Below are 14,593 nucleotides of genomic sequence, written 5' to 3' on the forward strand. Positions count from 1 at the left end.
GATGTGTGTAGAATTGAGTTCTACGTTATCAACCAGGGATGGCTGACGTGCCAGCTAGAGTAATGACTACACTGGAAAAACAATCTAGAAATAAGTACAAATTTAAAAATAAGTGTATTTATCCTTAATTTGAGTAGGGGGTGTCAAACTGGTTCGAGAAAGGGCCGTGTGGCTGCAGGTTTTCTTTCTAACCAAGCAATAGCACACCAGACTCCAGTCATCTCATCAAGGGAGTCCAATCTGAACATGTTGATATGGAGTCTGTTGTGCTATTGTTTGGTTGGAAAGAAAACCTGCTGCCACACAGCCCTTTCTGGAACCAGTTTGACACCTGTGGTATATAGTATGAGTATAGTAATGAGTATTTTTACTCTTAAAATAAGATCATTAGATAATATGCTCTTGAAATAAGACAATGCAATTGTTTTTTCTTATTTTAAGTGTAAATTGTCTTGTTCCATTGGCGAAATGTCTTTTACCTTCTTAAATCCAAGATGCACTTCTTTTAAGAAAAAATTAGTTTTAAGATTTTTTTTTCAAGTGTAATACAGACAATCGTAGTAGCGAATCATGACGTTTCGTAAGCTGATAAATCTTTTTTCAAATCCTGCTGGAAGAAAAGCACAAACATCTTTCCCATCTACAAATGCACTAATTGCTTCTCTTTGCTCCTTTTTTAAACGAGGATTTATTGCTATTTTAGCTAAAACTGAGTCAATTTCGGTATCAACAGCTGAGTCCTCCATTATGTATTGCCCCGGCATGGCCCTTCTGACTGTTGTCATTCCTACATGCCCCACCCCAAAAAGCAATGCTGGCATCTCATTGGTCGGTGGTTACGAGAAGGACGTATTAGTGTGACTTTTCAAAATGGATTTGTTGTGAGACTGAAAACTCAGATCTCACAACAATCCAGCTTTCAGCACAAGGTTAGCTAAAAACAGCCATGTTTGCTATTTAAGAGAACTTTTGAATGATGGTGCTGATGGTTTATTTTAATGACTGTGGCATTATGGTTGTCCAGTGTACGCAGTGTCCCTGAATGCACCTTAAGCTTCTCATTGGTGGGTCTGTAAATGCTACTACAGCCCTGCTTTCTATCCTGTGTGGCCTCAGAGAAACATGTTGTTCTGCTGTTTCGGTGGAAACCTAGGAAGACTTTGCAGGAGTTTGGTTCTTCTGAGGCGTGAACAGTCGTAGTGAGAGAGGTTTATTTCTTGTCTTTATGTTGCTGGAATAAAAGCTCAATGCTTCCTGCTCTGCTCCACCAGGTCAGTCTTTTTCTGATTGAAGGAAACCTTGAAGAGTCAGCAGGCAGTAAATCATCAGCTGCTCTGTAACTCTGAACTCTGCCTGTAGAGACGTAACCTGGAGGGTCTGAGAAGGTTTCATTCTTTGTTTGGATATTTATTGATTTCCCTCCATTTTATTTATTTTGACTTTAGTATCGATTCAGACGCGCGGATCCACCTGCTTCCATCCAGACCTGTTAGGCTTTAGCTTCACCTGCTACTGAGTGGAAGTGGTTTTCCTCCCCTTGTTACTCTGAGTGGTTTCCTCCAAGCTGTCAGTCATAACGGAAGGCCTCAGAGGCTCTCTGTGTGTCCGTGAAAGAGTGAGCAGAGCGGGCTGAGCGTTGGGTGTGTGAGCGTGCCAGACGGCCTGCGGTTTGTTGTGATTGTGGTGTTTTTCTGTGTTTACTGCAGCGAGCCAAGCTGTGTTCCTCCACCCCACAGAGGGAGATGAAGGCAGAGCTCTGCTTCTCTCCATCGCTCTGCCTTTTTCCTGCATGTTTCTTTCTCCATCCTTTTCCTTAAAGACCATCATTTAGCATCTTTTTTCTCGTCCTCCTTCTTCTCTGGATGTTCGTACCTTGTTGTTTTATGATCTGAGTAATAAAACAGTGAATTTGGTTTCTACAAGACAGGAGGAGGGCTGTAAATGGAACCGTAAAGCTGGAATATTTTCACTACTTTCTTCAAAGTTCTGTTTGGAAGTACCGCTTTGGTCAGTTTCTCCTCCTGTCTCCTTCCTCTTCACCGTCCTTCTCTGGAAAGAGGAGCCTAAGTGCTGCAGGCGGATTCCTGCTGCTAGGAGTCACATTCCTGAGGAGCATCAGGAAGCCCCGGGCTCATACCTCTAACATTACAACCTGACTGGAGGCTGCAAACGCCAGCCTCTCTTCCTGTCTTTGTCTCTCCTTCTAATTTTTCCCCTTCTCTCTTGTTCTCTTCTTCTCTGTGGAGGGAGAACCAGGAGCAGAGCTGGGATTGTGTGGTTTCTTCTCCTTTGGGACGTCAGAGGAGTAAAGACTAAAATGAAGCGAGGCTAAGGGTTCCTCTTCTATGTTTTATTAAACTCTGGTTTTCCTCCGTCTTTCACTCGCTCACCTTTGCTGCGACTCGACACTGCCACCTCTGGAGGGTTTTAGGAAAGACGACACCAGCCTGCCCGTTAACCAATCCCTGCCAGGCCCTGAAGTTCAATCGATGACTTTATATTGATTCTTTTTCTTTCCATACCCAGAGAAATAACTTCATGAATAGTTAAGTATTAGAAACAAAAAGCTGTTGTAAAGGAATCAAATCGCTGTGAAAAAGTTAATATTTTTTTTATTTAGAAACTGAAACTCCAGAGAGTGAATTATTGAACCTCTTTACTTCTGTAAGACTCAGTGTTCAGTATAGTGAGAATGTTAAATATTGGAAACTAATCGCATCATAAGCAACCATTTAGCTCCAAACACCTGCTAATGTTTTCTGAGCCTCTAGATGTTCCCTGTCTGGGTCATAGAGACATGTCCATAAGACTCTCACTAAATATGAGCTAGAAAGTTAAGTGGAGGGAAGAAGTAGGGTAGGGAAAGGTTGCCTAGCAACAGGGATAGCCACAGTATTGAGGATGGTAAAAAATAATCAATTTTACCTGCATGACATTAAAGTTTGTATTTCATTTAGAAAGCAGGTCCAATAATCTGGTGGAAGGACTTGGTACCTGATTTAAAAATGTTTAAATCAGCTCTAAGTTTTTATATATGTTTATATTTATGTTTAAAGCAACAAAGCAGGAAGTATTTCTCGTCTTTATATTCCAGTTAACGATTCTCAATTACTAAATTAGTTGAATTTGCTAAAAGTAACGTGATCCCTTTTACTAACAGCTAAAAAGTTCATGAGAATATTTTTTCCATAATAAAGTGTCAGATGAGCAAACTAGTCTGAGGCATTTTTTTATAGTTTTGTGTATTTGTTTTACTTTTGAACTGATTTTCTGTCCATATGTATTCAACACGTTATTGGTTCTTTTTTTGCAAGCTGAAAGGTTTTGGAGTAACCCACATCTATGTATATACTGAAGCAGAGCTTTCAAAATAAAGTCTGCTTCTTGTTTTCAAGATTAAAGCTAAATATTCAGAAGGCTCAGAGAATTACATCTGCATGCATGTTTGATGTAGAGGAGTGTTTGAGTTAAAGGCCTGGTTTCTTCTCACGAGGAGCTACGGCATTAATATCTTTCCTCAATATCTTTACATCACATAATTTATTGGCTGCCAGATTAATAATCTAGAGCTCTAACAAAAGATAATTCTTTTAATTCAACCTTTTATTTTCCGTTATGTCAATGAAAATATTTCTAAAGGAGCTGCAGAGATGAACAGCGGTTGGCTGAGAGTTTCCCCAATGCATCCATGAGTCCATCCTTTACAGTCTGTAAGGTTGATTAGTTAAACAATGACCTTCTTTTGTAAACCTAAACTTTACAGTCAACAATCAATGGATTTATTGGTCTGAAATCTTTTGGATATAGGTTTCCTATTTTAGCCGAGGGAATAAATGAAGACCAGTTGAAGCCATATGTCTGTGTGGGAAGCTGTGGTTCACGTCCTCATCAAGAATCTGCTGTTATTTCCTCCTTTCATCACTGCAGCAAAACAAATAGTTTCCATCTAAATATCCTGAATATTCCCTCCACCCAGCAGACTCTGCTCCCTGTAAATATTCAGCGTCATGTATTATACAGGCCGACTTCATCTGCTGTAAAAACAGTCTGGTTCCAACAGGCTAGGAGAAGGAGAGTAAATTTGTGCCACATGTATAATACAAGACTTGCAGCATGTGCCTGGGTCCGTTTATGTGTTTTTATTGATTTAAAAGAGAAAAGGAGCGCCTGCAGCAGTAATGGAGACTTGGTTCAGCGCTTTATCACTGCTGAAAACGACAGGCCGCGCCCTGCAGGAAGGAGCGGGATATTTGCTTTTCTCTTCACTCTTTCTGAGCTGGTATTGGCTGTTGTCTCCTCTGAATGTGTGAGGCGTCATTAAAAATGCATGCCTTAGATAGTGGAGGCTAAAAAGAGAGGGAATCTAGTTAAGGACGCATCTCAGAGGGAATATTTCTGTCCAGCTTGAAGGGAGCTGTTGAAGGAGGTGGATCCATGGATGCAGGTTTAACACGGCCTCCTTTTATTTTAAAGCATCACATGAAGAAATTAAAAGTGTGTTGGATTCCTGCAGCCTTGCATTATTTTATCTTCTCATCTGCTTCAGTCTTTGTTCTTGTGTTTCTTCATTTCCTTGCTGTGGATGTCAGCAGCAGGAACCATCTAACATCTGCTGGCTGTTTCTAAGCTGATGGTTCTGTTTCTTTAGCCTGCAGCTCACTCTGCTTGCATGACCCGAGTCACTGGGATCAGTTTGTAGTTGGACTCCTGGAATCCAGCTGGGAGGTTTTTGTTTTCACTCACTAATGAGGGTTTCCCTCTAAAGTTAGAGGATCAATAAAGTCTTTGTGTTTTTAATCTTCCTCTGATAAAATTAGTCCAATTCATGCTGACATAGCTGGGTGTTTTTTTATTCTTGGACCTGCCAATAGGTCCAGAATGAAGCACAGACATTCTGTCATCAGAATTCTCCAGCTGGAATATCCAGAGAGGTTTAATTCCAGTCCCTCCAGTGAGTCCCTGCTCTTTCCTGGAGTTTTCTCCTGGAGGGATGTTTCTGGAAAACCATCAAAAACTGGTCCTGGACCAACGCAGCTGCCTCTTTAGGTTGGGGAACAGGACGGAGAAGGTCCGCCTCTATTCAGGCAGTTTGCTTTTATTTGGAAGAAAACTGGATAATTTTTCACCCCAAACCAGAAAATAGGCAGCAGATTAACTCAATTTTATTGTTGTTGCAATAATCTAAAATGAAAAAACAAAACAAAAATGTGCTCAGTGGTTCACTATCAATTATATTTTTGACAAGTAACACTTTTGTGGGCAAGATAAATTTCCAGGGTCAGATAACTTGCTTTTCCATGTTGTTTTCTTATCAGTTTTTGATAAATCAGAAATCTAGTGTGTGCTAATTTTTTTCAAGCTTGGTTTCATGCGGCTTGAATATCCACAGAGATGAGTGGCTTCAATCCCACAATTATGATTTAATCAGGGGGACAACCAAGGCAACACCTGAAAGTGCTTTTCTTGAAGTTCTGGATCTCTACAAGTCTGAGTTTGTTTCCCTGAAGGCAGCCATGTTCATTTCAAATGTCTTCAGGAGGAGAGAATCCATTCCTCAGAGATTTTTGGTGTAAAATGTTTAAATCAACCCCTGAGCTACAGACTGACGAAGGCAGCATCATCATGGGCTGAAAAGCCACTCAGAGAGGAGGAAGTCAGTACTGCAAGGCCAGGATTAAAAGAAATCTACGGTTTAGGAACATTTCAAAGGACAAATTGCATCACTTTTAGAGGAAGAAGCTTTATTGTTATTGTGGTTTAAAATAAGACATGTTTTCATTCTCAAATACAGGCAAAGTCTTTCCTCGAAATTTATAAATATCAAGACAGTTACTCCATTTATTTATGCTAATTTATTCGCTGAAAACATCTACCCAAATCTCCACGTTATATTTTCAACTTCTACCATATTTAAATATTTTCAGCAATTCAAAAAGATTCAGAATTTGCAACTATAGTAAACAAAACAAGTAATGTTTCTTTTTCTTAAAGCTTTAACGTAGAGCCCAGTTATTTAAAGGAACAACCAGATCCATAGAAAAAGAATTGGTTCCAGCTGTTCTGTCAGGAAGACCAAAAGTCCAGCATAAAATGATGAGAAGCTTGTAGAAGGAGATTGATGAAATGATTTAACTTGAATAAAAAAAGACAATTAATGGTCATTCCAGCATAAAGAATAAGGACATCCTGACCTAAAGCAGCAAAATGTCTGATTTAGTCTGAGAGGAAGGTTTGTTCATCTTTCTATAGTGTATAAATCACCTGCTTGTATCTGTGTGCAGCTAAAGCTTGCAGACATTTTATAAATAAATGTGTCTCCAAGCTCTCACAGTTCATCAAACAGAGCGATTTCAGCAGATAGTCTCAGCATGTGTCCCTACCTGTTCTTTTATATTTGTGGGCCTGGCGTCCTATAGGAACATCGTTTTTGATTTATTTTTAATACTCCCAGGAGGAAAACATGCTGCCTCTCTGTTATAACAAGGCAAACTCTTAGAAAGAAGAGGCTAAATGAAAGACACTCAGTCTTATTTAGTCTGCTGCAGATACTTGACCCAAAAAAAGCAGCAGAAGATGAGTGGAAGAACAGCCAGCTGAGTCCGTTTGAATGAACAGAAAGTTCTCTCTCTGTGGAAAAGCAGCTCTTTATCCTGAATGTAAACACAATAACTTATAATTGGAAAGCTGAGGTCCTAAAAGGTTTCTATGGAAACGTGTCAATGGCAGCCCTCTCAGTGGGAACCGTCATCCTTCTGGGTTACCACCTCCATTACTAAAAAAAAAAAAAAAACAATAAACCACATAAAAGTGGACATGATTTAGATGCAGAAATCAGATAATATTCATATATTTTTACATGAATATTTTTTCTGATTTCCTCAGGTTTTGGTTTTATTTAGAGATAAACTGTCAAGAAACTGATAAATTAGAACAGACTTGTTGACCTGAATTACCGGTTATTGATGCTGTAATTTAGAGAGGAACTCAATAGTTGGTGTCTCTGTTTTCCATTTGCTCTTCCAGTCTCTGATATTTGCCAGATGATCATTAATGTCTGGCTTCTCCAGCTGTTCTGCCTCGTTATTGACTCTGGGTTCTGTTTCTCCTCCCTGAAGGTCATGAGCAGCCGCTTCCTGCCCTATGAGACCATTGTGACCGATGCTGTCCTCAGCCTGGACGAAGACACTGTGCTGTCCACCACAGAGGTTAGTCACTGCATCACAACCAGAAACCCGTCTTCCTGTTTGGGATTAAATGTAGCTGCAAACTCTCCTAAGGATTCTTTCATCTGTTGGACGTCCATCTGCAGCCTAATAGAGATCAGTTTGTTTTTTTTTCTTCGAAATGCTGTTGGGATCATTCCTGGGTTTGTTTTTAGTTTAATGTTTTTGTGCTGTGGATGAGTTCTGGCGTGGAACCATGGGAAGCCAGATGCTGCTTTGAAAAGCGCAGAATTAGATCTAATAAAAAGGCCGTCGGTGCAGATCAAGATGGCAGTCGAGGGACGGAGAAATCCATCAACCAAAACTAATCCCACCTGTGTTCCTCCCATGAAGATAGCCGAGCACAAACCGTTCTATGTGGGTTCTAAAAATCACGACTTGTAAAACAGCTCATCTTTCCTTACAAGGACACTTTCATCTAAATAAAGTTTCTATCCTCCTTTTTCACTCCAGGATTCTAATGGGAGATAGTGACGTGTTTTGGGCACGAAGCTGATTCCTGCTTTTGTTTCACTTTTTAACTATCAGGAGAGGAAAGTGGTCTGAGCCAACCTGGGATTATATCTAACTGACATCAACCCGCAGTGATAATTAGAAACCATTATTTTGGAGAGTTTTAAGTCCCTTTCCTTTGCAGGATTAGGTAACAGCATCACAGTTGCTTTAAAGTCTTTAATTAGGCCTCTCAAACTTTGACCTGCTGGATTATTTGGATCATTGTCTGGCTGCATAATCTAACTGCTCTAAACCAGATGTTTTATTTCATCTACATTTATATTTGTTAAACCGTAAACAGTGACTTGAAAGCTACAGTTCACGATATCAGTTCTAACACAAAAACCACATGGACTCAGGCGGAAGTGGAAGAGGAAGAATTCTCTTGTTTGCATAAGGATGGAAATCGGCTCGTAGCCTCGGCAGCAGCAAACCCCTCATGAGGGGCTAATAGCCCGTTTTTTCGCCACACAGGACGCATGATGAAGCTGAAATTCAGCATGACTCAACATTCCCCAAAGACAATCATACATTGATTGCTGGCCTAACTTTTTTTGTGCTCTTAGAGTAATTTTGGTAGTCTGACTTCTGCTGGGATTATTTGTTGCTTCCTATTTCTTACCTTCTGTTGTCAAACAGGTTCTATTTTATATTTTTTTGTATCTTATAGGTCTGGCATTAATGAGGCAATTTGTGTGAGACTAAATGAAACAAAAAAAATGTTTTAATCCATGATTATAATGATAAATATAATCATTAAATCTTCCTCCTCATAAATCAGCAGCAATGTTTTACCTTTATGCAGAAAAAGCAGCTTTAAGAACTATTTTCAAAGCATTGTGTTTGTGTCCACTGTGTGGTTAAACTGTGTTGTAACTCAAAGGAAAAGTGTCTTTTTGATGTTTCAGCAATTGGATGCTTTGATCGTCCAACAGCAGTCGGCTGCAGGCAGCTGCTTCGCTTTGTTTCACTGAAGAAAATAGAAACTGTTTGTTTTCATTCTCTCTTTAAGTCGCTGATGTCCAATATTCTGTAAACAGATCAGACATCGCTGCCTCGGCTTAACAGGATATGTTAAATTTCAAAGCTTTAGGATGAATCATTTAATGACTTTAGTGAGGTTTACAACCTGTTCGTGTAAAATCAGCTGTAGTTGTTATCAATACATTGTTGTCAGATTACAGTAGCTCAGTTCCTCCATAAAGTTAATCCATGATGTTCAGATTTATCAGCCAGCTCAAAAACGTCACATTTCTTACTTCTGTTTTCTAAAGGAGCCAGTTAGCTCATTATTTTTATGATAATGCTCTGCAGATGATAAAAACCCCAAAACCATCTTCAAAGATGATTCAAGTGTTTTTTTTATGATTTTTTTATACAGAAATGTCAGCCTAATCCAAGCTCTACGCAGTTCTGTTAGATGACACCTAAACACACCTGTTCCTTCTATTGAACAGCATTACTGTTAGAAATCAAAGATAAAATATTAGAGGCTTGATGAGTTTGGTGGTTCAATGGTAAAAAGATTATTTTGACCTTAAATAGTTCATTTAGTTACTTAGTTTTGTGCTTTGAGCAAACGTTTAAAGGATTGATTTTTTGCTGATAGAAGCTGATTTAAAGAGATGTGTGCTGTAGTTTTATCCATTGTTCAATAAAAACAAGGAGCTGCTTTCTTTCTCTCTGCATCCAGACAGGACTTCCCCTGCAGAACCTTGTAAGCAACTCTGCAGCTGTAATCAGAGTCTCTTATATTCCAGCGAATAGAAGGCTCTGTTAGTGTTAATGTGTCTGGTTAGCCTCCAAGGTGAAAATGTTGGACATGCTCAGCAGACTCACTGATCCTCTCTGCTAAACAGAAATGTTTATTATAGATAATTGCAGCATCTTTCAGAAACATGTTGAACCCACCACCTGGCGGAGGCTCCTCGTTTAGGTCCAAAGTGTCAGAAATGTGGGTCAGATTTTCTATATTCTAGGATGTTTAACCATTAGGTTCTGTCCATATTTGTTTCTGTCCAGGTGGACTTTGCTTTCACCGTCTGGATGAGTTTTCCGGAGCGGATCGTGGGTTACCCGGCCCGCAGCCACTTCTGGGACAGCAACAAGGAGCGCTGGGGCTACACCTCCAAATGGACCAATGATTACTCCATGGTTCTGACCGGTGCCGCCATGTTCCACAGGTACCATCAGCCTCCGGCGGCTCCTCTGTCCTCTCTCAGGCTCCTTCTCCTCCGCGCTCGCTCGTCTCCCTTTTGATGGAGCGCTTTGAAGCACTGATCTGTGGTTCACAAAGTGGATGTGATGTTCAGTGGAGCGCAGCCGCAGGAAACCAGTGTTTTGACACTTCCCAGGTTTTATGGGATAGAAAAAAGTCAATTTGTCTTGAACACAGGCCTCTGTAGTTCCTACATGCAGCTCAGCTGAAGTCCTGTCAGCTTTAATATGACTTCACTCTGCTGTGATGGGAACACTGCATTAGGCTGAAGTGAGCCAATCATCACCTCTGATCTGTCACTGAAGGCTTCCCCTCCAGTCTGAAATTTAAGTTAGGATCCTAAAGTCCTAGTTTCCTAATCCAGCTCCTGTCTCTGCAGGTACTATCACTACCTGTACACCCACTACCTGCCCACCAGCCTGAAGAACATGGTGGACCAGCTGGCCAACTGTGAGGACATCCTCATGAACTTCCTGGTTTCTGCCGTCACCAAGCTGCCGCCTATTAAGATCACACAGAAGAAGCAGTACAAGGAGACCATGATGGGCCAGGTGAGGGGAACCCAGCCGCTGTTAGGACCACAGAGCATCGTTACAGCAGTATTTCACAAAGACTGTAACAGTTTCTCAGCTTTGGATCATTGTTAAAGCCTCCTGTAGCCCGTTTCCTTTGAACCGGAGCCGACTCTCCTTTCATCAGTGATTTATCCCGCTAAAATACTTTAGTTGGCCCCCAGGGGGAACAGGACAGAAACAAGAGATGTTTGTTCCAGATTCCCAAAACTGAAATACATGAAGCAGCAGACGATTTATGGAAAAGTTTTATTGGTAGTTCCTTCTTTGTCATGGTTTGGCTGAAGATAAAATATGGGCTCTTTTGGCAAAGAAATAAAACATTAGATCTCAGCTGCTTCCAGTTCTAAAAAACATCATCAGTATGAATAAAACAGGATTTAAGAGCAGATTTAAACAATGAAGTCCTGAACTTTAATAGATGTAGCTTCATGCATTGCTCCTTTTAGGCTTCGGCCAAAAAAATCGATTCAATTAATTAAACAATTTTGTTGCAGTCGATTTTGTTATGATGGGGCATTTTTGGGGCATCATAACTCAAATTAAAAATGAAATAATCTGAACTTTATTTATATTGCCCAGCCCTCGCTCTTTTATTCTTGGCCTCTTTGGCATGTTTACCTTTTAGGCTCAAAGATTTCTCACTCTTCCAAATAAAAAAGAAAGATAAAATATAGATCCTAGGCATTCAATACATTTTTAAATTTTTAGATTGATTGAATTAAATTTGCTCTTTATTGATTGAATTAAATTTGCTCTTTATTGATTCGTTTTCAGCCATTTCTGCATCTCAGGTTTTCATGCGAATGGTCCACCTGCCAGGACACTTTATAGACCAAAAGCAGGATATTAAATGCATTTTTTGCCAAACTGCGGCTCCATGCAGGGATGTAGGAGCAGGTCTGATAGGATCCACCTTCCTGGTGTTGGTCAGGACAGTTTAATATATTGTGACAGAAAACTCTAGATGCTGTTCTTTAGGAAGCCTAAGGCTGCTGGCTGACCTTTAACCTCCGTTGGGGATGGATGTCTTGATCTTGGGTTTAGTTAATAACTAAATTTAATAGAAACCCTTTTCTTAAACGTTTGCTCTCCTTTCTCTCCCCATCAGTCATCGAGGGCGTCCCGCTGGGCCGACCCAGACCATTTCGCCCAGCGGCAGACCTGCATGAACAAGTTCGCCAGCTGGTTTGGCGGCATGCCGCTGGTCCACTCCCAGATGAGGCTGGACCCTGTGCTCTTCAAGGACCAGGTCTCCATCCTGCGCAAAAAATACAGGGACATCGAGAGGCTCTGACAGGACCGCCGCCCCCTCGGGGGAGACTCCACACAGGGGGAGGCGCGCGACAGAGACTCCGTAGAGAGTCGGAGGAGCATCCGAACTACGGCGGGATGGACGGGGTGAGACGTCGCCCTGTCATCCACTCAGCACATTGCCAATGACCACAGCGCTGCTGCTGCATCCTGGACCTGATCCAGGTGGAACAAACAGATGGACGTAAAAACAAAGGAAACAGAGACTGTATGTTTCAAACACGGCGAGCACTACTGACGACAGAAACTGTTGGAGAGAATATTTTTTGTACAAGGATTCCGGCATCAAAGGGAGCCTTCCCAGCATTCTCTGCACACATGCAGGACGGTAGAGGGGAAGGCGTTTGTGATGGCTGACCGACACAAATCCCAGCGCTCGTCCCTCCCTCATCCGCATCAGGACTGAAACTGGAGCCGCCGCAGAGATCCAGCTTTTATATGTGTGAGGCCTGCTGGCACAAAGTGTTTTTGTTTTCATCGACATCTATCCGGTCCCCGGCTCATTCCTCCACCGTGTTTCCTATCAGCCTTTTATCTCTGTGGTGGGCGAGGAGAACTCCTCGTTTCATGACCCATTTTTCTCTTATTCTCACTCCTCTGTGTCCAGAGTCCTGGAAAGTCGGCTCATCCAACCAAAAGCTTGAAGCAGAGAAAAAAAAAAATCCCTGGAATAAGTAAGATGAACATTTCTGGATTAAACGGAGCAGAACTGTGCGTTCAAACACAAACCTTTTCTTTCTGCATGGTCTCTGAACAGATTCCCTCCCCTGCAGCTCGTTTTAGTGACCGCCACCTGTTCTTTTTTTAGCGGTGCTTGTTCAGAGCACATCAGTGCCATTCTGACCTCGGAGGGCTGCCTTCGTCGTCGCTTACTGCACATCAACGCTGCCTAAACACCTTTTTTTTTTTTTTATTTACGCGTCGCTGCCATTTTTTCTTTTTATTTTTTCCCCTTGACATATCAGAGGACCTCAGAGCCATTAAATCGACAGAGAGGATTTCTCCTCCATTTGTCAGGCTTCAATTAAGCATTTCATTTAGAAAGCCATTTTCATTCCCAGAGGACAGAGCGGCGATGAAGCGTCATAGATTATGGAGCGTCATGTTTGTAGAAAACGTCGACTTGCGACATTCACCTGCCTGTAACAGAGTGGCTTTAAATCTGCAATGAATCAAGATGGCTGCATGCTTTTAGTGGCCTTTTTTAGTCACCGTTTCCTCTGCTTTCATCACTCAATTATCAGCCGGACTCTTCGTTTTTATTTAGTTGATGCAAAATATAACAAAGCCTTTTTACACATCCTAACATATCACTGCTCTCTCCTTCACTTCATTTTGTATTTTTTTTTTTTATCATCTGTTTAATGTAAAGTGTTCAGCCATTACAGAGAATGTGAAACTCCTCATTTAGGCCAGATTTAGTCTTTGCCGCTCATCCGAATCCCCAACATGCAGCACCCTGGAAAACCACACTAACACTTTAAACCACAAACTTTGATGCACTTTAAAGTGGAAGAGAAATGTCATTGTTTACAAATGATCTGAAATGTGTGGCATGTGTTTTTGTATCCAGCTTCCTTAAGTCAAAGCTTTGAAGACCCCCTTCTTGCTGTTTTAACTGATGAAAGTCTGGAATATTTATACCAGTTTGTCCACCTTTCCTGTCAGCGCTGAACAAACACAGCATAATGCTGCCACCACCATGTTTAGCACTTGGCTTTTTCTAATAATCACCGGACTTCTGAAGGCACCTTTCTTTAGCATTGACAGAGGGCTTAATAAACATGCAGGCCACAATTTTCAGATTATTTGACAAAAAACTCCTCACTTTCCTTCCATTCCACATTAGACTATTTGTGTTGGTCTCCTATCACATATTAAAGTTTGTGGTTGCAATGTGAAAAAAGAGGGGGTGTCAATACTTTTGTCATGTGCTGCATGTAATGTAAGAACATTAATCCTGCATCTCTGAGGGGAGCTGGTGATGTTTACTCAGCCCGTTTCCTCCTTGCTGTGCACATCAGCCCACACAGATGTCGATGCACGGTTGATTCTGTCCCCCCCTGCATCGGTTTTCCCTGGGAAACATCCATCTCACTCTGAAACCTCCCCCTGCAGCAGAGGGAGAGACGGGACGGTTCCAGCATGGCTGCTGCAGCTTTAATCTCCTATAAAGATGGCATGCTGATGATTGGATCAGGCCCCACCGTCTCGCATCTCAGTGGGAGTTGAATTACAAAGTCCCAGAGAAGACTCAGACAGCTGGATCATCCTCTGAACCAGATGGAGACTTTTCATCCCCTCCTCGCACGTTACAGTAATGGTCTGTTAAAAGTTCCAGAAACTTTTCTGTTCCCGATCTGATTCAGAGTGTGATGGAGAAAACTGAGGGAAAACTTTTGCGTCGTTTACAGAGAAAAGTTTATCTAAAATGTTTTCAGAGGTGGACTCTGGTCCTAATTTGTGCCTTTTATCAACAGCTGAGTTCTGCTGGGAAATAACCGGCATCATTTCCAGAATCCCAACATTTATACACTAAAGGAGTCGCAGCTTTCTCTCAACATCCCCCGTGTTTTTGGACACTGTTACCGTGGTGACGTTGATCTGTGAGGGACTCGGGGAAGCCTGGCTGTCCTGATGCCTTTCCTCCCTCCTACCCTGTAACTAAGAGACTTTTATAGAGGCCACAAATTAAATAGATAAATGACAATTTTGTAAGAATGATTTATAAAAAAAAATAAACTCATATTTGATTATATCAGTGTGTGTGC

The 14,593-nt window shown here is 41.4% G+C and overlaps 1 protein-coding gene across 1 annotated transcript in view; it reads left to right on the forward strand.

Annotated features, from left to right (window-relative positions):
- LOC107086154 (exostosin-1b-like) overlaps nt 1-14,593 on the forward strand; it is a 50,357-nt gene extending 35,764 nt beyond the window's left edge. The window contains exons 8-11 of the mRNA XM_015376936.1: nt 7,116-7,205; nt 9,741-9,901; nt 10,316-10,487; nt 11,620-14,593. Of these exons, the coding sequence (XP_015232422.1) occupies nt 7,116-7,205; nt 9,741-9,901; nt 10,316-10,487; nt 11,620-11,805 (609 nt within the window). The 3' untranslated portion in view covers nt 11,806-14,593. The remainder of the gene's footprint in view (nt 1-7,115; nt 7,206-9,740; nt 9,902-10,315; nt 10,488-11,619) is intronic.

Source organism: Cyprinodon variegatus, unplaced genomic scaffold (genome assembly GCF_000732505.1).
Source record: "Cyprinodon variegatus isolate N-32 unplaced genomic scaffold, C_variegatus-1.0 Scaffold144, whole genome shotgun sequence".
In the NCBI taxonomy this organism is placed as follows: Eukaryota; Metazoa; Chordata; class Actinopteri; order Cyprinodontiformes; family Cyprinodontidae; genus Cyprinodon; species Cyprinodon variegatus.